Source organism: Misgurnus anguillicaudatus, chromosome 15 (assembly GCF_027580225.2).
Source record: "Misgurnus anguillicaudatus chromosome 15, ASM2758022v2, whole genome shotgun sequence".
Taxonomy (NCBI): Eukaryota; Metazoa; Chordata; class Actinopteri; order Cypriniformes; family Cobitidae; genus Misgurnus; species Misgurnus anguillicaudatus.
The window spans coordinates 10,211,029-10,235,660 of NC_073351.2; the positions used below are offsets into that span (position 1 = coordinate 10,211,029).

The following is a 24,632-nucleotide window of genomic DNA, read 5'->3' on the forward strand; positions in this document are numbered from 1 at the left end:
ATTTAATTAATAGAAGCATAATACTTTGATTTTAAATGCATGTGCAGAATCTCCAAATTATGTTCGTTCAGGTTTGTCATGTCATTTTGAAAACATGTCAGTGTTGATGTTTTCTGACTGTTGCAGTAATGAGATTTTTTAGGACTAATTTTTAAAATTATGTTACAAAAAGTGTTAAATGATAAGTAAAAGTTTTTAAATTAATGTTCCCATTTACTCCAGACTTTGTTTTTCAATGTCTGGTGGGAAAAAAGTAAATTTAAGCAATTTTTACATTTTCATGCTTGACTTTTTTAAACCAAGTTTTCGTGAGAATCACCCACTTATTGCATAAAATAGATTCAAGCACTTTCAATGACTTGTATCTATGTAAGTATATTTTCAAAAACTTCCCAGGGCCTTGAACCCCGCCCCCAGATTCACAAACTTTCAAGGATTTTAAGGACCCGTGGCATCCCTGTGTCAGTACATTTTGCTTTCATATTGATAAAATATGAATTTAGATTGTACATTAGTAGACTGACCAAATGGGATCATTCAGGGAAATTAAGTACTTCAGTAAATTTAGAGTAAATTTAATTCAATATTAATCACAAAGTCTGATTTCTTATCTTAAACATCTTCTATATCTTCCTGTTTTCTTGTCCACAGTTCCTTCTCTCCAACACTAACACCAGACATTAGAAACCCAACCACAAGTGTACCCGCATTCCCCGTCCCCAACCCGATTCAGACCCCCACACTTACCGATCTCATCCTCTATCCCCTCTGTGACGAAGGGCACCTTGTATAGCAGAGTCAGGCTTTGGTTCATCCGTTCCTCAATCACCCGCAGGTGGGTCATCACCTAGGAAACACAGACACTCACTTTAAGAAATACAGCGGTGGGATTGCGCAAACAGACGGAGCGCCTCAGTTCTGCAGGATGTAACAAGTCTGTTTTTTTATAGGTTGCATCCTTAGTTTTGGACGGATTAACGTCAACTTGGAAAACCTTTGTGGCAATCTAATTGCGTAAACTGTGAGGATAAAGAACGGCGTGACTGGTTGACTGGAAAATGTTAGGAGTGACTGAATGTTTGTGAGGTTGTGTGCAAACAACCACGCCTGTCTCTTTGTTATTGCCACATTTGTGTGCAATGCTCAGAGACCAGCAACAGATGGCAATGAAGGGCCTGTCAAAATGAAAAGCAAAAATATAGAGGCATGAGTTTAACTTTGTCATGCAGATCTTTGTCTGGCCTTCATCGTGCACACGGTATTTAGCCTTCACACTGTCGGTTTAGGAAAAATGTAAGTTTGCGTTGGTATGCCAGTCATATGCAGAGTTAAACGGAGCAGTAACAACAAACTGAGCTTGTGTTTCTCAAACACACATGGTTATATAAAGCACAGCCCCACAAGACATCTGTGTAAATGCTATTTTTTGCACGTAAACACTAATAAACCTATGAGACTGTGGCTCTTAAAGGGACAGTTCACCTAAAAATAATATAATTTACTCATCCTTAAACCCATATGACAAAGATAAAATAAGAACTTCACATTGACATCGCACTTTTCTATACAAGGATAAATCATTGTGTCCATCTTCAAAAGCTAAACCGATATTTAGTTATTCTCTCATATCTTTCTAGCATTCGTACACATCTTTGGATTGTTTTTGGTTGAAGTTACACCTCTGAAAACCATCAGTTTTAGCAGTGTACAGAAAACTAGAGGCCGGGAAGTTTGTCCCTAATTAGACCAAAAAATAAACAGGAACTGGCATTCGTCAGTAAACAAAACACACAAGACATAAACTGCTGTGAATGTTCGTTTGGTTCCCATGATTTTCGGATCAGCGCACTACTCCCGGTCCATGCCACGTCTTCTATCCTGCAACAAACATCGGCTTTGAGTGCGGTCAGTCTGGAATGCAAATTACAGAGCCTCACCATTGGATCAGACTCGAACGTTTCATCCAATCACATCGCTAGAAATTATGTTACGCAAGAGCTACGCAGTGCTAATCTCTTGCAGAGGGTTCAAAACGAGACAATCAAGCCATGCAAACCCACTTAACCTCTTTTAATCCTCTTAAAACAACAAACACAAAAACATGCAAACAAGTGCGTCATTTCAACCACCAGATAAAATTGCACATTTTTTTTACTAATGTGAAATTTGAAGTGAAACAGGATTTTTATTTACAAAAAGTCGAGAGCTGATATTATCCAACCACCATATAAAAGTCGTTTTTTAATCTGAAACTGAGAATAATTACCAATTATAAACACTGTACCATAAACATAGCATCTAGCATCATAGATATGTATGCATAGATATGTCATTCGACCACTCTATATACAGTTGCAATCAGAAATATTCAACCCCCAAAGAGTTTTAAGGATTTATAAAAAAAAATATTTTCAAGGTGCGGGATTCTACTTTGGATGAGTTTTTATGAGTTAAGTGAGGCATAACATCAAAACAAAAAATGTTTTATGTAGTATTTGTGTGTAATAGTATATTTTGTTAAGATAGCCATGTCACAATTATTCAACCCCTATATAATATTGTTATTTTTAAAGCTTTCTGACAGTTTTTATGGCCTGAAGTGGAGCTGAAACATCATTAAGCCTTTAGGAACTCTATAACGATCCTTCATTTGCTTCTGTGATGCATATATAAATCCCAACCATCAAGGTCTTCAAGGTGAGTTGCAATCATGGGAAAGACAAAGGAGCTTCCACAAAAGCTAAGAGAGGAGATTATTTCATCACATCTGAAGGGCCTTGGGTATAAGAAGATTTCCAAAATATTTAACATTCCAAGAGATTTTTATTATTTTTTTTATCAACATCACTATAATGTTTTTGAGGTGAGGGGGTTGAATATTTCTGATTGCAACTGTATGTAGATGCGTCTGCCATTTTGGAGCGGTCCAGTTGCAGACTTCACTAAATCTGCGCAGCCTCTAGTCCATAACCCTGCAAAATGTATATATTCCCAAAAAATGTGCTAACCTTTCAAAGGTGAGAATGTGTTGTTTTTTTGTATTTGTATTAAATTAGTATTACAACTAAGATACTTTTAATTTTGTGTTAGCAAACACTTTGTCTTTGTGTATGAAGTTAGTTCAACAATTATAATGTTTGGGTCTACAACATTTGACACACAGACAGCTTGCCCTCAAGCATCAAGGTGGGGTTGCCAGATTTGTGAAACAAACCCAACCTTGGGCCAATTAAATCTAGGCCAATGACCATAGCCTAAATACCAACACTTAATACCACTTACCATAATGTTGACAGCCAATAAACAAAACCCAAAAACAAAAGACTTCAACAATTAACCTGCATGAAAAGCAATCCTGGCAACACTGGTTAAAGTACCACCTTAAAGGCAGAGTGCACAATGTTTGAAAAACGCTTTGGAAAAGGAGACGGGCCGACTACCAAAACACACTTATAGCCAATCAGCAGTAAGGAGAGTGTCTACTAACCGACATCCTTGCTGGGTTGCGTGTGTGTGGGGCGGGTCTTTTAAAAGAAGGTCTAGATTATATTGGGGTAGGGGCGTGTTTGTTTAGGTGATTTCAAATATCAACATTGGCTTTAAACATTGTGCACTCCGCCTTTAAAAGATTCCAATATGGCGGACGACTTGCATATAGCAGCCCATAGAAACAGCAGCAAATAAGGTATCTATGTACATATATCTATGTCCATCATCCTGAACAACAGTAAATAGTAACAATTAGGGTTCCCACACCTTAGTTAACTTTAAATTCAAGGACCTTTAAGGACTTTCCAGGTCCAATACCCTCAAATTCAAAGACTAAATGTGGGACACATTTCAAGTGAGAGCAAGGTTACATCGTGTTACCTTTTAAGATACATTGTTACAGTTCCCTTTCGAGGGAACTCGCGCTGCGTCACTGTGGAGACACTTTGGGGACCCCTTTAGGGGTATGTGCGTCTAAATGTGTAAATCAATTTCAACCAATGGTGAGTCTTAACGACAAATACAGGGTGACGCGGGAGCCAGGAAGTATATCCCTATCTGAATTATTGCCAAAGATGACGTTACAGGGATGCAGGAAGTATGGCAAGGGAGACACAACGTCTCGTTCCCTTCTCAGGGAACAACAGTTACATACGTAACCCGAGACGTTTTAATGTTTCAAACACAACTATGCAAAAAAGCATTTTGGTATGAATCAACATTCGCATAGAGAAGATATAAGCATTTAAAGTGAACAGTTTAAAGGCTAGAAATGTTTATGATATTATCCTACACTACACAGGGAATAATATGGATTTTTTCCAGAAAACTTCTTGCATAAAATAGATTCAAGCACTTTCAATGACCTGTATCTATGTATGTATATTTTCAAAAACTTCCCAGGGCCTTGAATTATTTCCACCAGATTCACAAACTTTCAAGGCTTTTAAAAAACCTGTGGGAACCCTGAACAATACCTCAACCAATGGCGTAAGCTTAAGGTGGGACAATCTGCATTCTGCCAATGGAAGACGAGGGAAGTGTTTTAGAAGACTTGTATGTCAGCAAAAGTATTGAATATAAAAAAACTGAGCATTAGTAAAGGGGACAATGCAATGCTCAATATAGCCGTTTTGGCAACAGAAGTCCCGCCATCCTTTTAAAAGCACCAATTATCAATCAATAAAGACTGATGATTTTCTGGGGAAGGCGCTCTGTACAGAGTCACGTGAGGTGCTTGTCAACCTGTGCGCATGCGCAGTAGCTGAAACGACTTCTTTCTGTCTTTCCCCATTTCCAAATTGCAAACATGGCCACCTAATGGTGTGACTTCCCTAAAAAAAACTTAAAGTGTTTTTTTTAGTGCGACTTTGAAGTCTTCCTAACATTCTACTTATTGCCCTTTCCTTTTAGAATACATAATACAATAATTATTTTTACAGAGAAGCTGTAAAAGCAGTAATACATTTGCACTCTGTATAAGGTGAGAAAAGAGGGAAGGATGTATGAGATTTAGCATGAGGAGGATGCAGATGGGACACCACTGACCTGAGACTTCATCTGGGCAGCTTTCTCTGGATCCACAGCCAAAACATGCTGATAGTGGCGAACGGTGTGCTGACGATCCTTATTCTCCGCACGTACGTACCTCTTCAGAGCCTGCAGGATACGGTGAGGCTGCCGAGAGAGGAGATAAATTAACCACAAAGGAGCAAAAACAAAAGGCAGGGTGAGTCAGGTGGACATTTCCTTAAGGGTTGCCTGATCCGTGAATCAAAAGACATGAAACAGCAAACATAAGGGGAATAGCAGAGATGCTAAAAACGCACCCATCTCTATTCAGGAGGTTAATCATTACATAGGTGCCCAATTCAAATGAATATCATAAGTAACTGAAGCTCATCCATGTTATGAGGGTATGGGAGGATAATAAAGCACAGGTAATCCCAGATCATTAAATCATACCACGGCGAGGAGCTATCGTCCATCAGAGACTGACGTATGAGAAATGAAATCTGGTCATTAACAGATGAGATCTACCCTTAAGGGACGTACTTCTTTAAAGCAGTAACACACAGGGATTATCCAGATATTATTGTAATCAATTAATAAAAACAATGGAATTTGTGGTTATTAAAGGAATAAAACAAAATAAAACGTAGCGCTTTTCTAAGCGGATTTAAAACAGGAACTATATTTTATGGCGTAATAGCACTTTTGGGAGTACTTTGAGTCGCCGGAAAAGTCCGCTCCCCTTCTCACTCTCATAATGGGAGAGGGAGGGTGTTACTGCGCCGAGTTGAAGTACTCCCAAAAGTGCTATTACGCCATAAAATATAGTTCCTCTTTTAAATCCGCTTAGAAAAGCGCTACGTTTTATTTTGTACCACCAAACTTGCTCGTATAACTACTCGTCTTAAATAGGAAAAACGTTGATGTGTTTGGTCACTTCTAACTTTATCTCTAAATGGCAGCATTGAATGAATGGGGCTAAGCTAAATGCTATCGAAGCATTGCAGCGCGCTCCAGCGCTTACGTGCACGCACACAAATGATAGAGGGACGTATCAACAATTCTTAGTTAAGGTAATAACGTATTTTAATATTGAAAATGAGTAGACTATTCCTTTAATGAATAGTTCACCTAAAAATCTGTCATCATTCACTCAACCTCAGATTGTTTTCCTCTAATGATCAAGAAAACTTGGCCTTGTGTGTACTAGAAAAAAGATTCAGAGCAGAAACTAAAGTACACGGCATTTAAAGGGACACAACTTTTTTTGAAAATATGCTCATTTTTCAGTTTAACAATTGATTTTTACCGTTTTGGAATCCATTCAGCCAATCTCCGGGTTTGGCGGTACCACGTTTAGCATAGCTTAGCATAATCTATTGAATCTGATTAGACCATTAGCGTTGCGCTCAAAAATAACCAAAGAGTTTCGATATTTTTCCTTTTTAAAACTTGACTCTTCTGTAGTTACATTGTGTACTAAGACCGACGGAAAATGTAAAGTTGCGATTTTTCTGGGCAATGATATTATGCAGCCCCTGAAAATAGTCCTCTTAGTAACTTTCAATAGCAGGGGACTATTTTCAGGCACTGCGTAATATCACTACGCCTGCTGCAGCCATGTTACAGCAGCAAAGTCCTTGATTATTACGCAAGTTTGAGAGTATAGTTCCTAGCCATATCGGTCTAGAACAGTAATTCTCAAAGTGTGGTCCGCGGACCACCAGTGGTCCGCCAAACCCCCCCAGTGGTCCGCCAAAAGATGACCTAAACTAGGCAAGTGTTTATACAATCGCAGGGCTCGCAAAATCGCTAGCCCGACGTCCCGGGGTTATTGTGCTTTGCAGTCGGGCTATCAAAATGCATCCCCGCCCTGCCCGTCGGGCTATCTTGACTTATAGGGAGGAAAATATATATTTAAATGCTTATGCATTCTTTCACAGATTTGGATGGGTAATAATGGTGTATGAAATTCAGGCATTGGGTATTTAAATTACGTTTGAGCGCGCGCTCGAGTTTTATTTTCACTTTCGCGATCGCGCGAAAAGACGCAGTACAGAAAGCAATCCGTAATGATTTGTCATGGATTTGTTGGGCAAATCCTCCAACTTCGCCCTGTCAGTCATTACTATCCTCACGTAAGAAAATTAAATCTCTCGCAGCAAGCTTTAAAAGTATAGATTGTACGGGCAGTGAAGAGATCTGTGCAGAATCGCTCTTAAAGCGACAGTAGACCCTGTTTTTCTGATCTGTAACTGGATGATCCAAACTGTGAGTTTTGTGACCCACTAAACCACTTTTAAATGGTGAGTTATTTGTGTTTTGATAGATGTTTTGTCTTAATATTCTACATTAAAAGTAATGTATTTTTTATTCGGGCTACTTGCATTCATTTCGGGCTACCAAAAACTGAAGAGTGCCTGCCCGAAGGGCTACCAGGGATTTTGAAATTTTGCGAGCCTTGAATCGTCACTTATTTAAGTAGACTGTGATATCAGTTCTTGCCTTTCTGTTTTAATAACGTAAAAATGGATCGGTTGGCTAAACCAAAAATGAGTCAAAATAAAAGATCAAGCGTCAACTGAAAGCAGCTAAAATCCAGAGATCTCTGTTTTGAAATGTACTAGTTTTTGTTTCATGTGTAAAATCCCTGTAATTTCAGTGATTTTGGACATTAAGGGGAAAATTTTTTTTCAGTATTTTATTGTTACCATAGTTACAACAATAGACTTCATATACCCACCACCTCAGTTTTAAACTAATGGCTCTTTGGAATGACATAAAGTTGGACCCAGGCTGTTATAATATGTTTAATTGAATTTTTTGCACATGTGCAGTTTGTTGTTCATATAAGCTGCAACTCATTTCAGATTTACTTTTTCGAATGAAATAAAATTCATATAATAATTTCTGAACATAGCATTGCATTTGTTTTAAAAAATTAGTGTTTGACTTGAAACAAGTGCATATTAAACTTAAACTTAGCTTATCCTTCCTATTTTGTTGTTTTTTGGGGGAGTGTTAGAGTGGGATTCTGTTAGGTGGTCCTCAGAAAAAAATTGGAAGATAAAGTGGTCCTTGGGCTGAAAAAGTTTGAGAAACACTGGTCTAGAAACTCACAACTTTTAATTTTCTGTCGGTCTTAGTAAACAATGTAACTACAGAAGAGTCAAGTTTTAAATAGGAAAGATATCCAAACTCCCTGGTCATTTTTGAGCGCGATGCCAATGGTCTAATCAGATTCCATGAATTGTGCTAAGCTATGCTAAACGTGCTAGCGCCAGACCCGGACATCAGCTGAACGGATTCCAAAACGGTAAAAATCAAATGTTTAACTCCAGAGGAGTTTCCCTTTAAGATTTTTACCAAATGCAAATTCTAAAATTCCCCCCCTTTGCTTCAGCATTTCAGCTAGAATTAAAGGACTTTAATAACAACTAAGCTCCCACAATTTTGAGACGTCCGACTTTCCACCGCAGACTGAAGCTGAGTCAAAATCAAAATAGGCAGGGGTTTCGATCTGTGTCGAGTTGTAAATGGGTTTTGCAGGTATTTGGCTGATGATGTGTGGTTCAGTGGTGCAGCACTGTTTTAACACTTGGAGTCTTCTCATAACAGCCTGGTGCCATGATCACCAATGATCAACAGTCATTTTAAAAGGTATTTAGTAAGGGCTAGCACCCTCCAAAAGCAAACATTAGGATGCACATATTTTGCCATCTCACCCTTGGTGGGTCAGCCTGCAGAGCGGCCAGGTAGTTCTCCAGGGTCAGACGGCGTCTGTCGTTCAACATGGCCTCCACCCGGGCGAGGTGAGTCTCTACAAGCTGCTGTTTCTCGCTGGCTGCCTCCTCCTCCAGAGACTCCACCATAGCCTGGAAGTGCTGTTGAGAAAACAATGTTTATGGGCGGTTACTAAAGCTGCGGTGGGGTGTGTGGGGGTCATTGGTGTGCATCTAAGGTTCAAGACCAAAGGTCTTTTCTATAATATTCTGGGTCGGAGATACCATGCAATGTAGGTCTAAGGGATTTATTCACTTTATGGTCTGTAAAAATCATCCAGTTACTTTGTAATAGCAGGTTTGTAGCATTAAATGTATACATATATGCAGATTAAAGTGCATAAGCAATAGTGACACACCTACATAAGCAAAGCACACTTAATAATACAAATACTGTACAGTAGATGCCAAACATGATGTCTGGCTGGGGGACAAAATTTGTACAATGTTTACCCTATCGGGTTAGATCCATAGAGGTGTATGGTACAAAATGACACTAAAGTCAGGTGTGGGTGTTAACATTACCTGAATAAGTGTCTGTCTCTCAGCTTTAGGCAGGTTTCTGGCCTGGCTCTCTGCTTCCTCCCATTCCTTCCTCACCTGATGACATCACAACAATAAGAGTAACATAAGTGAGAAGATGGAACAGAACATGCATCCAGAACGGTCACATGATGTGGACCTGTTGTCTACTTTTGAGCGTGTGAATGAAGTCTACTTGACCGTAGGGTCTCATTTGCCAATGCGCTTCAAAAGGGTTCTTAACTCATTCACCGCCATTGACGAGTTATCTCGTCAATTATGAGTTAATATTTAACTAATAAATATGCCTTTCTGGACGAATTTCAAAGTGAAAGTGTAATACCGCTTTTATCCAAACCGAATTTATCAAAAACTGAAGTTAAAAAGATTTAATGATTTATTTTAACTGCCTTTATGTTTGATAGTCATTCTGAGTCTGATCTCTAACATAAATTCCTTTACAAAAACGCAATTTTTTAAGCTTTTTGCTCAAAATGTTGTATTTTTGAAGAAAAATATCCATATTTCAGTGGTTAAATTAAGTGGAAAAAAAGTGAATCTATAATGAAACGTTTTTCCCCATTTTGTTTGTTTGTTTGTATGTTTATTGTTTGTTTGAAAGCAGAGGGTGTGTTCTTTAATTTGATATAATTTGTATGTTTATATATTTATAGAAGATAATTTTTCCTGCAAGGAATTTTGTGAAACTTTTATTAAAATCACAAAAATGCAGGTGGGCAACTTTTCTCAAAAAGGATGGCGGTGAATGAGTTAAGAGCACCCCTGTGCACCTGAAAGCATACTTGTTGGAAGCCTGTCTACCATGTGACATTTCTTCTTAACTAACATTTCTGCACTGGTGTACGTCAAGTGTGACAGGACTCAATACTATTCATCGTGAATTGATCAAACACCCATTTTGGTCTTTGTTTGTGGTTGCAGGGGTGGGGCTTAAAAATAAGAGCCCTTGGTGATGTCAGTCAAAGTAAAGTTGTTGAAAGCTATTTCTGAGCCTTAGCTAGTAATTATATTTTAATTATAGATTACAAAGACATCATTTTCCATGAGAATAACATGCACTGATGAATCCTGCACAATAGGACCAACACGGTGTATAAAATTGCAGCAAGCCATTTGCAAAATGTCAAATGTAACATCGCTCACCCTCTCCATACGGTTGCGATGCCTGATCTCCAGTTGCTCTTTGGCTTTCTGGAAGCGGCTGTGCTCTTTATCATCAGCTGGGGTCTCAAAGTACACATCCACATCGTCTGTGGGCTGAGGGGTGGGTGGAACGGCTGAGGAGAAAAAAGAGTTTATTAAAAGATGAAGGACACGTGACACAAACCCTAGTGAGCTGCCTACATAAGGTACATTTTTAGGCATCATTGGCGGAACGCTTGCAATATAATTATAAGGCATCTCATATTGATTAAATACGAAGTATGTTTATCCGTGAAACAGCTCATGAATATTAATTAGGTGAGGTTATATTCTGATTGGCAGAAAACAGGCTTCAGCTTTCTCAAGGTTAACATGCAAACATGAGAATATCACAGGGATGAATAAAGCAGTTTGTGTTATGTTTTGTGAATATCAATGAAAAAGCATTTTAATTAGGATTTTCCAATTGGTTAGGATGTTACCTTAGCAGGTAGCTAGGGTGGGAAAAGGTAGGCAGCTCACTAGGTTTTGAAAAAGACCTATAGAGACCAAAATGCATTACAGACAAACAGACAAGACAGCCAGATAAGACCTGGGAGCAAAAAGGAGCAGCAGACATGAAGAAAAACTAAGATCAGACCAAAGCAAAGAATAAACTTCCCACAGGTCTCTGAAAGAAAAACTCGGAAACTTTGTAATTCCCCCGATTGTAAAGGAATCAGACAGTCCTTCATTTCTCATTCTTTTCATCTCTCTGTCTCTGTATAGCTCTCGTCTGACAGTATTGCTCTCCTTAGCATTTACTTTAAGATGTACTGCACACCATGATCATCATACGAGCTAAATTCAGGCCTCCTTTGAATACTGATGACAAGACTTGATTACCCATAAGGCATTGCACAAAGAGGGACATCAGCTATGCGTGGTGACAAGACCGAAACAAGCTGTCTTAAAAGCATGGAAAAACATAATTTCAAATGAATTATTTTGTGTTGCCAGAAGAAAGTAGGCTTCCACTCCAACAAAGATTGTGAATATTTAAAGATTAGAATAATGGCAAAAACAAGCTAGATAGCACTGGACACTGCACAAGAGGAAATAACACAAAAAGAACAAGCTAAAGCAATAATGACACCTTAAACATTAAAATCACAATCTCTTATGGCATTAATAGAATAGATGAAAACAAGACATCAACCTTTTTCAACTTTGTAACAGTTATAAGCTACAGTATAAATAATGTAGTTAGCCTATAGCCTAGCCTAGCAATGATGCAACATACTTATAGGCTGTGCCTGAAACTACTAACTCTTTCACCATACAGAGAATTACATTTGAGTCCACTATATGGCAAAGAAGTGAAAGAAAATGAGTAGACACTAACGTATAATACCATGCGCCAGAGAGCTGTCGTGGAGATTCGTCATAAACCCTTATGGGGCATACACATCAAACGCGAATTCAACGATTTGCACAAGTAGATTACATACAAAGTCAATGCTAAGACACTAATAGATGTGAATTCATGTAAGGCAATGCGTATGATGCGAATTGGGCGGCGCGAATGAAGCGAATTGGGCGGCGCAACTGACGCGAATTGGGCGGCGCGAATGAAGCGAATTGGGCGGCGCAACTGACGCGAATTGGGTGGCGCAAACGTTGCGAATTGGGCAGCGCAAACGACGTGAATTGGGCAGCGCAAACAACGCGAATTGGGCAGCGCAAATGACGCAAATCGGGCAGCGCGAAAGAAGCGAATTGGGCGGCGCGAATGACGCAAAATTGGGCAGCGCAAATGACGCGAATTGGGCAGCACAAATGACGCAAAATTGGGCAGCGCAAATGACGTGAATTGGGCGGCGCAAATGACGCGAATTGGGCGCCGCAAATGACGCGAAATGGGCAGCACAATTGCTGCGAAAACGTGCTTTTTCCCTTAAACGCGTCTTTGCGCAAGTTGAAATTATTCAACTCAAGGTGAAATATTGGCATGACACCAAGTTAAATCCTGTGAGTAATCTAGAGCGATAAACGTGATGCTTCGCGTTTGGTGTGTACACAGCAATACATCTCTGTGGCTTTATGGATTGTACTGTGCATTTGTCATGCTTATTGTATTAGTTGATAATAAAGAGAACAAAACAACTGCTTGTTATATTTATTAACTATTATGTTTATTTATTTTATGTAATAAACATATGTATTTAATTTAAATTAAAGGTATCGCATTTATTTTTAATTTGTTTATTTTTAAAAAGTAGGAAATAACTGACAAGAACTAACAAAAGTGTAAATTTGTGGTGTTTATATTCAATATCCTTCAGCTGATTCCAGTTAGGCATTCATCTCCTGTTGTATCATGGGAAATAGTAAGTGAGCGAGTGTACATCGAATGTACCCTCAAAGTCAGAGTGAATTATGGGTAAAAAGTAGTGAACAAATGTAGGGAATGAAGTTGTTCACTTAGGTTCAGACACCAAATATGGATGCCAAATATAGTGCACTTTAAAAACGGTTTTAGCAGTAACGACAAGGAAACAAGGAAAATAAACAACAAGTAGATTACCTTAGTTCAAATCATAGCTAAAGCGTATCGAAAATGACACTGAGCTAACGTTACTTTGTAAAATGTGTACTATGTAATGTATAAAATCTTTGCTACAGATCGGCTGCCAAACATCCCTTCACATAGCGGTGATCCCTGATCGTCTTCTCCCCTCGTCTTTAGAAAACCAAAACATTTGTTATTTTCGACCAGGTATTAGTTCAGTTTAGCCACTAGCCAGACCCTTGAACAAACAGAGACGGAAGTTAAGATATCTCCAGATGCCCACCTGCGACAACGCACGTGCTTCCGATGAAACCATTTATAGGAGTGGGATAGGGAGTGGTTTCGGACACAGCCATAATCATTATGCAATTACAATCATTTTTACAATACGGCTCACGTTTTTACAAATACAGGCAGGTTAGCAAAGAGTAAGCACTTTGAGAGACAGAAAAGGGGAGGAGCGTGGCAGAAGAGGGCGGAGTCCTTGGTGACTCGGTTCATGACTTACTCAGACGTCTGCACACGGCCATGCAGTACTCCTCTGAGTCGAAATTGTTGCGGTTGCCGGCACAGCCTCCGTAGATGAAGCGCACGCACTTCCTCTGCTGCACGTCGAAGTACCAGCGAGGCTTAGAGGCGCGGCAGGGGCCGGTCTCCGCCTCCAGAGAACAAACAGCTAATACAGGAGGGGGAGGCGAAGTTAGAGCCTCCGGCCACCAGGGGCAGCATTTAGTAATCAACCCTTGAACTACAAAGTGCAACAGTGACTGCCTACTTTGGTTTCGAAATGTTTTTCTATTAATACATGAAAATAAAAAAAAGGACTGTAAACATAATTATGTCTTTTATGTGGTAATAGCTACTGACTTACATTCCCACTCTCGGGATTATGGGTAATGTAGTACATGAGGAATGCTGCTATTTAAACACACTTTTTAAACTGGCGTGTAGCTTCTACAAAAGCATAAACCATCCCTTAATCCCAGAGCTTATGGCTGGCCTATGTGCAAAGATTTATTTACTGTTGTTAAAAATCAATTTCTCTATAGAGAAAACAAATGGGATTTTTACTTCCCGAGCCCTACTGTTGCACTCTGTAGGTTGTATGACAATGCCAAACAATAAAATGTATGAGATGTATGAATAAAATGAGAGAAAGTCATTACCCATAAACCTCTAGGGTAAATAGTGGCAGACATTTGCATCAAACGAACAGCCAGAACCTGACAAAAGAAATGTAAGGAAATAGCGTCATGCTAACCTTCCACTTCCTCCTGAGTTTTTTCCTCATCCTGGCTCTCGGTGACGGCAGTCTTCTCCTTCTTCACGTCCTTCTCTTCGCTGTCTCGGTCATCTTCTTCATCTTCATACACGTAGTGATAGTCTTCCTCGTCTCCATCGTCCTCTTCTTCTTCTTCTTCAGCAGCTGTGTCCTCCTGAGTGGGCGGCTCATTGGCAGCAGGCTCGCTAAAAAGAGAAAACACGTAACTAACTAATTTTATTGATTCTCTTACTTGTAAACGTGCCAATAAATTGTCAACAATCACAGACCATACTACATCCATAGGCTCCTGACCATTTTATACATACGCCCTAAAACTTTTAAGAGGCGTGTGTGAACTGTGTCGGTGGACATAAAGGGTTAAGTGTCTAGACAAAAGGACAAACTGGCAAGACAGAAAAAAAATCACAGAGAAACAGGAAGGAAATGCAATGAGCAGAGCGGGATGAGAAGGATGGAGAGTGCAGGAAACGGAAGGAAGGGAGGGGAACTGGTTGGAGGTTTCATGATTTATGGAAGTGAATCGAGCAGCTGAGGTCAAAGGCACAGGTTACAAAATTATCCGTATGGTCAACATAACTCGTCCGACACGAACAAACGTTTTTCAACTGAAACTCAGTGAACTGTGATGGGATACGACAGCTAACAGTCACGTTAATCCACCATTCGTCGAGCCAGGACATTTTATTTTACAGAGGAGGCTGTGATCACCAATAAAACTTGTATGGAAAAAAGGATTTACAGACAAATTAAATGAACTCAAACAACAGTACAAATAAATAAAATCAACACATAAGAAATGTTTTACTTCCCTTCTCTCAAGTCAAAAAACGAAATACAGAAAGTAAGCTTTTCCTACGTTACTGGTTCATACACAAACACCACATTACCTCTCATCATCTGCTTGATCATCATCTGCATCATCATCATCATCATCTTCAACGACAGGCTTCTCAATGTCCTCATCATCATCTTCAACGACAGGCTTCTCAATGTCCTCATCCTCATCTTCCTCATCTACCTCCTTGGAGAGCATGTCAATGGGTACAGGCTCTTCGGGGTGAGCATACGGGCAGCAGACGTACTCGGTGCCGTGGAACTTATCGATGCCACAGGGTAGCAGCATACCATAGCTGTGCAGGAGCATGTTTCCCTTCGAGCAGGCCTAGAGAGAGAGAAAGAAAGAGCTGATTAGAAGGACGGTCTGATGTCTGTTTCTGGATCAGGACAGACCAAACATACAGACGCTCTTAGTATGAGACAAAATGGATGATGGTAGCTTTTTAAACAGTCTGACAGCATGTAGATACTAAGCTAAACATTAAGCCCAGAATTAGAGGTGTCACGATTCTCCAAATCCTTGATTCGATTACATTTTCGATTCTAAGGTCACAATTCGATTCTCAATTTTTACAATTTTTTGAAAGACAAAAAATCCTATGCCATTATTTATTATTATTATAGTTTCACATTAACATGCCCTTTGCGTGCTTTACCTCGCATGGGGGTTTGTGGGCTTCACTTTACGCGAGAGAGATTTCCTTCTTGCACGCACATCGACTTAAAGCGCATGTCTTTGACTCCTAGCATCTGAAATAAACCCAGCGCGTCATAAGCAGCTGCGCTTCTCTTTGTCCCACTTGCGTGCGCTCTTGCATCTGTCCAAAGTCTAAACATAAATTAAAGTAGTAATCCATGTGTATTTGTTAAGTTTTATGCGTTTCATGCGAGCTGAGGCAAACTCTCTCTTTTGTTTAAAATATAACCCGCTGCATCTTGGCGGCTCTCTTACTCTCATGCACGCGCAGAGAGCTGCGCTCTCTCTGAAGTCAGATCACTAGGTAGTAATCCTGTTTATGATATGCATTTCAAGCAGTTGTAGCAATACATCCCTCGTGTTTAAAATATAAATCGCGTTCCGCTGGACCGATGTTTTTAAAGGCACCTCTGAGAGGTGTTTTCCCCTGCTTGGCAAGCCGATCGATTGTCACATAAGGGGGGAAAAACAGAGGTCCATGTACAGTTGTTTCATGTTACATTTGGGATTAAGCACTCAGAAGAGGTGTGACTCTAACGCTTGCTTGTTATATAAATAAACTACGTTTAAAGTACTTTGTTGTTATTTATTATTAGCGGAGTTCACCGGAAGTTACGTGCGTACCGCGACAGCCGCTTGTTTATGTTGTTACTGCTGAAACCGTCTATACTCAAATACTAGGCTATAATTATAATGTGTATAATAATGTTGATATATAAAATGTACATGATAATATTTTATATTATAATATTTTCTGTTTATTATATATTATTAAACAATCTATATTATTGTTATTATTATTATTATATATACATTATATTATATATTTTTATAGCCTACTTATTTTTTCTAAACATATAAAGAAGATGCAAGTAATGACAAATCTTCACGCTTTCCTTTCTCATTTTTTAAATCTCTATTTGAAAGCGTCTGCTTAATGCCTAATGTAGCCTAAACGTCATGTAAATTTAATGAGAAGTCCAAATGTCAATCACTTGATCTCCTATTTTAAGCAAATTACCAACCTCGTGCAAGTGGCCGCTCATGTAGAACACTCCAAATTCACAAACGTAAGAATAAGAACAAACTCATGTGTGTACGCACGTGTTGTGAATTAGGCATAAAGTTTTCATGAGAAGTTCAAGTGTGCGTAAAAATACGAAAAACATACTCAATTATTAGTGAATGAGACCCAGTGTGCATGACACAATTCCGGGCCCTCGTGTATGCATAAAAACTGAATTATACTTCTTGTATTAGAGTGCTTAATACCATTCAGGACAAAATTACAACCAAATCAAACTTTTGTTAAATCTTATGTGAAACATCTTTTCATTTTATTAAACTTTGCTTTTATTAAACAACTAACTAATTTTCCCCTTATCTTGACTTGTTTGGGATGCATCATGCTCTGTATTTTCCAAAGAGAAACTCTCTCACATGCAAGCAATGTAAAGCAGTATTGCCCTATTATAACATTAGTCAGCTAACACCAAAAGTAAAATCTGCTGACATCCACAATTCTTGTTAACAGCGTGAGAGCTCCTATGGTTCAGGGTAGTAGGTGATACTCCTTTAAAAACAATAACTTCAGGGAATAAATATTGGCAAATAAACAAGGCGGCCACTCTCAAAACTTGGCGTTATGTATGAAGTTTGTGTTAAATCTTGAACAGCTTGATCTGTGGACAACTCAATCTGAATCACACTTAAGGGGGCGGATGTGCAAGGATGAGCAATTAGAAAAGGTCAAAGCCTGCAGTAATTCAGGAATTAATAATAAAAGACATAAAAAGACGGCAAACTGGGGAAGAGAGACGAATCCAGAATTATTATTATTATAAGTCAGAGGACATTTGGCGAGCGATGTAGGTGTGTAATAGAGGTCTGGAGATCAGCGTGTTACAGCAGTATCTGATCTGATTATCACGGTAAATGTGAGAACTCTGGCATGCATCAGGATTTACTGTGAGATAGAGAATAAGGCGGCCTACACACCAAAGTTCATCGCAAAAACATAGACAAAAAATCAAAATACAAAGCTAAAAGTGATGCTTTGTTATGTTAGGCATTGTAAGACTCACATAACCTAAGGAATCTTCATCTGTCTTGATCAACATTTTGTTGTTCACCTGGTTTCTATTTTGTTGCCCACAGCAGAATTTCAATGGTTCCAAAATCTTTTTCTACAAATCTGTGTTGAGCTTTTAATATGTTCTTATAGGCTTTTCTTCTATTGCATTACACAGCTAGGGCTGGGCAATATATTGAAAATTGGATAATATAATATGATATTCTACAAAGTCACTTTTTTATTTTATTTTGGTGTGTAAATTCGTTCAGTTGCCTTATACAAAACCATGATTCGCCCTATCGAAATTAATAACAAAAAATATTAGTATCTTATTTTACAGTTTGTAATATAAAAATGTTTTATACAAAAATGGAAAGTAAAACAAAGATTTTTCAATATAAGATTTAAAGTTATATTATAGTACTGTTATGTTATTTATTATATACAAATTGGTATATGTATTTTAAATATTGTTGAAAATGAATATAGAAATACCAAAGACATCACCAATAGGCAATTGCACGATTTCACTTCCCTTTACCGTTCACGAGTTGCACAAAATGTAACTTATTACAAAATATGATAGTAAGCGACACATGTAAGGTAAGAGACGCAGGAGAGAATGATAAATTATTCCCCAAAAAGAATGCACAATCTTTAGTAATATGGGCATAAGTTATGCATGGGTCGTGTTTTTTCAACCCCCAGGTCCCGCTTTTATGAAATTATTTGGCCCGGCCCGCACAACTATATATATTATAAAACCTGCCCCGCAACCATTAAATAGACATATAAAGCATTATAATGTAAATGAAAAGCTTTTTTTTAGCATAAAAGTTTTTGGAAACATTAGATTACATTGCCTTGTAAACGTTCATAAACATACGTTTTTGAACCATAGAAACCAGCATGGTCATATTAATAACAAAATAGGATAATAACGATAAACATTTTCAACATTTACAAAGCAGCGTTTGTATTATCTATTCATAACTTCCCAACCTTAATTGTTCCCGCAACTCATCTTTAATCTTCACTTTTATTTCTCCATTTGTTTTGACATAAGGCCAAATGTTTGGGGACATCGCATTGCTACGTAGGCCTATGTAATTTAACCTTATCGAAGAACCTAATAAAATATAACATATATTCCCAAATATTTAATATAGGCTATTGGAAATTGTATGCAACATACATGTTTTTAGTTTTTTTTTTTTTATGAAAAATCCCTTTATATGCAGGGCAGCCCCACCCAGTTAACCCGCGGGTTATGAGAAGATCCATGCATGGTCCTGGCATGGCACTATTGGGCATGGTTTGGTTTTCAAAAAACAGATACTAACCATAAAGGTGTGCAAGAAAACAATCATTACAAAGGTTAATAGTACCGCCAATCCCTTACATCGCCTGAAGCAGTAAGTGGTCACTAGGTTTACATTTTTCTACTGCGTTTTTGCACTAACCCTTCTGAATGTTTCTCCAATCCATATTTTTTTCTAATTGAGGCAAAAAATGGTGCTTATGATTATATACTTGGTCCCAGAGTGTCCATCTTACCTCTTTAGCAACGCCGTGCCACTGCTGGTGACTCACGCACATGTCCATACGCTCCTTGTGAAAGAATTTACACCTCTCCGGCACCAGGAGGACATCGCTCACGAATTCACCAACTGAAAAACACAACACACACTGTTGGCAAACAACAAATCGCCATGAAAATAAAAAGGAAAAACTGTACTTTTTTATATTGTGGTATTTTTTTTTTACAAATGATTTATCTGTGAGCTTCATTTTTTTTTTAATGCATGTTCCCCTCTTCATCTTTAATCAAAAATGCAAATCTCCTTCCCTCCTCAAAACGATCTCTCTTTACTTCCGGTCATATAGTATGGCCGGTGGGCGAGGTCAGGGAGAAGATCGTTTCGATTAGCAATACGACCCAAATTCAAATGATCCAATAAGATCTCGATGGACAAATTCAAATCCAGCCCTGCCTTATTTCATTTCAGAAGCCGGTTTTACTTGGATATGTGTCACCACGCAAATTTAAAATCATGCCACAGGTGTGGTGGTACACTTCAGACTGCTGAATTATCCAACATCGTGCATCCACCAAAGAGAACAGATAATAACTAAATAATTCATCAACAGGTGGCGTTTTCTATTTTATAATGGGCATATTACAAACAGGGCAAGTGACATCTGAACAGACATCTGGTCAGTACCAAGAGACAGATGATTAAATGTACACAGTCCATCATAGAAACAGAGACTGAATAGGAACAGAAGGGTCCCAATGATCGGGGGACAGTTTAGGAAACTTGTGTCATCATTTTTTTCTTTACATTAAATGAATGCACAGAGCGAGTGACAGCTAAAGGACTCCCATCCCAACAAATGGGCCAGCCTGGGATTGTGTGCCTTATGAAGGAGAGTTATTACAGAGCTGATTTCAGGACAGCTGGGAGGCCAATCTGACCTCTGAGCATGAACCACAGAGAGAGAAGAGAGAGACAGAGAGGTGGAACTCTTTAATGACCAGAAGACACTTCACGAAAAGAGAGGGTTGTGCACATCCACAAACTGTTAATTTAGTCATGACCACAAAACAGACCGGATCCCATACCGCATCTGAATCCAGAGAACCTGAGAGAGAAGGGCGGGGAAAGAAAAGGGCAGTGTTTTGGAAAATGAGAGGGTTTGGAGGAAAGAACTGGAAATAGCAGAGAACACAGCTGTTCCTCAAACCACAGCTCCTCCACCCCTCACGCACTCTTTCTTGCTGAAAACAGCCCCATCAGCCCTCGGGGGCCAAATCAACTAAACCCCTTACATAATTGACTAGATCAGTTGAGAGATCTTATTCATTCAAAACCAAACAAGAACGTCCTTGTGTCAGAGCCACGGATGACTCAACACGTACAGTTAAAACCCAAACAACTACAGCCCACATCACAGTCTGCACATGCAAGACCATTAAAGTGCCTACAAGCAACAGAAATTTTACTAAATCAAACATTTATCTGCCTCTGTTTCTTAATACAAATTCTTAAATTTACTGTTTACCGATTTTCTTTTTACATAAAACCACCCTACGTAAATGTAAAGAGTATTCAACCTTGATATCTTTAATACTGATGCTTCGTTATTTGATCATTGGATTATGAGACTGTAGCCTGGGTTTTACAGACAGGGCCACATATTGGGAACAGACATGCTGATAGAAATGTATAGCTTGAATGAAATGTAAGTGGCTTTGAATTAAATAAAAAAATGTAAATGTACATCTAAATGAAAATCTAAAAGAATGTTGTAGGTTTAAAGATTTTGGAGGGTTTATGTATGTAGGGGTGTAAGTAGCAATGCACCAATATTAAAGGGGTGGTTCAATGGTATTTCATGCATTCTGACTTATTTACACCGTTTAAGAGTTGTTTCCTCATGCTCAAAGTAGACAAAGTGTCAAAAAAGCAGTTGTATTTCTGTGCCGAATGCACTTGGCCAGGGTTCGTACAAGTTTCGGAATGTTTTATCGATTGCGGGTCCAGCTGACGTTTCAGGGGTTTCTATACGCATCACTTATTTTTATGGCCACTTCCCCCCGAAAACCCCGCCCACCTGTCAATCAGCGGGAGACGCTAGAACTTACAAACATCACATGACGCGACACAGCTTTGTTTAATTTCAAAACTCAACAATGGCATGAATGAAGAAGTGTGTTTTTGGATGTAAGGAGAAGAAAGTCAGCTTTATGGAAACAATGGATATAAGTTCGTTTATCCGGGGTAGCAGCAGAGTTTTGTGTGTGTTTTTGATGCGCTGGATTTCATTGAAAAGTCCCAACTGGGTCACGAGTTGCATGTGGTAAGTAAAACTTCTGCGTTATGTTGGAAATAGCCGCATGCATATTATATAAATGACATGAACATGTAGTGAATCATAAGTTAAACAGTGTTGTATAGATTTGCATGATTCGTACTCGCTAGTCCCGCGGTAGTAACTCCTTATCGGAAAAAATTGGTAAAGCTGATTAAACTAAAGACTCTTCGGAGATATAAAGGATGTAATACTACTCTATAGGTACTAAAGATTAACATCAGAAATGCAGAAACAGCGTGTGTTATGTGAGCTTTAAAGTTTTCCATGATTCAGACTGATATCCGCGATACCAATAGTTTGGTGGTTATATTAACTAGGGCTGCATAACAACTAATCGCAACTAATCGTTTGCAGAATTAAAGTTTTGGTTTACATCATGTGTGTGTGTATTGTATATAATAATTATGTAGATATAAACACATACACACATGCATGTATTGAAGAAATATTTACATGTGTATGTACATATGAATACTTAACATATACACTTTTATAATTATACATGCATGTGTGTATTTATATCTACATAATTATTATACACAATACACACACACAAATAATTTTATGATGTAAACCAAAACTTTTATTCTGCAAACGATTAGTTGTTCTGAAGCGCTAACATTAACTTGCATTATACCACGGGTCTGTTGAATGCTGCATTCTGATTGGCTGAGAAATGTTCTATGGGTGTTGATTATTTTTCTGTAAACCGCACACCTAACTTTTCAAATGTCTTAAAAATAGGCACCAGAGCAATGTTTGTGGTAACCGTGGTATAAGAGGAATAATTGACTCCGGTCCCTTGAACTATTTGAAAACAATGCACACCTGCGGTGTAACGGCACTCCGCTTCGCGTCGTGCCGTATTACCACCTTGGTGTGCATTATTTTCTTATAATTCAATGGCCCGTCGTCAATTATTCCTTACTTAACTAAATTCTGAAGAATAATATTGAACATCAAATTGTGATGTGATGTTTCTTTACATTTGTTATACACAGAGCACAAATTCATTGCATTTTCATGTTCTTTTTTGATTGACAGGATATGTCAACCATGAAGTTGTTTTTAAACTATCAGCCAAATAAATTTTTACTTGAGCTGTAAATATGTCTACGTTATCTCTAGCAGTAGGACTGTTTTACAGTCCTTGGCTTGCACATATCATACCAAAGTTTTCAGTTTAACCAGCTTAATATGCTAATGTACCATGCTAGCATCTGTTTTTTAATACACACTGTACAATCTTAAAGGTTTGTTGTATATTTTTAAAAGTGAATTTGATTCTGAATCTACTTTTTTAGCTGCAGTTAGTGTGTAACAGGTGTGTGCTGCTGTTTAAGCATAAACAACATCTGCAATGTTACAACGCACAATGTTAAATGCAATGTGAGATATTTGCTTCAACAAAAATCACAAACAAATACATCGAACGGCTGGATTGCCTACAACTAAGCCTCTTCTTGGGTTAGTGACATCACAAACCTCAACATTTACATTAATGTACAAATTTACATTAACCCTGCCCATGTTAAGTATTTCTGAGGGAGGGGCTTCATAAACCCAGGAACTAAACAAGTCTGTTTTAATGAGGATGGAAACAGCGGAATTAAAGTAAAATATATGAAAAACAAAGTTTTTTTGTAAACGAAGCATAAACACGTTACAGTGTACCTCAAAACACAACCAAAACCTTAGTAAACTCCTAATCTACCCCCTCCCAAAACAGTGATAATTTAACAAATATCCTAGCGCCTTGAAGAATGGATTTCCACTGTAAGTGCATTACTACGTATAAATAATGTTTGCTTTTTACAACCCAATGAAAGTATTTTCTTGTGGTAACGGACAGCAAACCATGCGAGCTGTCAATAAAGCTTGTGTTTAACTTGAATATTTCTGAAAAACAATCGGCTCTATACGGAAAAAACATAGTGTGTGTGATTCAGCAATAACATTATCTGTTTCCCAGCTACAGCAGAAAAAGTGAAAAATAAATCCTGACGGCTTCAGCAAGGCTGCGCATCGCTGCACGACTGAAATAAACAGGATCTCTTATGAGATAAATCTCATGTTATGAGCGAGGCAGAGCGGTGCCGCTTTCTTCCATTTCTGAAAATATCAGGCAAAAAGTATACAACCGTAAACATCTCAACGTTTTGAGCGCCGTTATTTACACATGACATGCGTGAGGGTTTATTCAGTGAATGGTGACTATTTATTATTGCTGAAATATTTTTATATGCATACAAATAGTGTCTGAACTCATTCTGATTATGTTTTTGTCATTCTTGGAGCTCTAGAGATGGTATGTGGTCCTTGGTAGGTTTGGACATTTTTACGAAGTCTTTTCCTAGTAATAATAATAATATTTAATACTAGAACAAAAAATAAATGAAAAAGCTTATCAAAAGCAGTAACAGTTCAGTATGTGGAATGACTCATTTGTGCGTTTAGACAATCCCAGACTTTCAATTTTTTATTAAATAACCGCACATGGCTTTGGCAGACGTTAAGCGCTCGACACGTGATGGCAAACTGCAGGCGCACACCATGATCAAACGCTCTCAGATGATCCAACAATGAAAGAAAAGCATTACAGTCAGTTCGGGAGAAAAAAAGCCATAAAGAGAAACTAAACAAAAGGGATTGAGGCCAGCAGCGTACGACTTCATAGTTTATAGCACAGTTCCTCTGCTCGGCCCCAACCCTGCATCAAAGATTTATAGCTATAACACATTAAATGCAGTATAATCTCCCTCTAATAGATCCTTCGGTCATGCAGGAATCATCCTGCACCCATCTGTTTTCACAGGAGAAACGCTAACATTAAATGAACG

At 38.5% G+C, this 24,632-nt stretch overlaps 1 protein-coding gene across 3 annotated transcripts in view; it reads right to left on the reverse strand.

Moving 5' to 3' along the window:
• aplp2 (amyloid beta (A4) precursor-like protein 2) overlaps positions 1-24,632 on the reverse strand; it is a 95,872-nt gene that overhangs the window by 16,612 nt on the left and 54,628 nt on the right. For 2 of the 3 annotated variants that reach the window (XM_055175049.2, XM_055175052.2), the window contains exons 4-12: positions 19,471-19,583; positions 15,193-15,467; positions 14,282-14,487; positions 13,529-13,696; positions 10,470-10,603; positions 9,309-9,383; positions 8,727-8,885; positions 5,038-5,166; positions 748-847 (exon numbers count right to left, since the gene is read on the reverse strand). In XM_055175049.2, coding sequence (XP_055031024.2) covers positions 748-847; positions 5,038-5,166; positions 8,727-8,885; positions 9,309-9,383; positions 10,470-10,603; positions 13,529-13,696; positions 14,282-14,487; positions 15,193-15,467; positions 19,471-19,583 — 1,359 coding nt within the window. The remainder of the gene's footprint in view (positions 1-747; positions 848-5,037; positions 5,167-8,726; positions 8,886-9,308; positions 9,384-10,469; positions 10,604-13,528; positions 13,697-14,281; positions 14,488-15,192; positions 15,468-19,470; positions 19,584-24,632) is intronic. The other variant, XM_055175055.2, reaches the window with a different exon arrangement.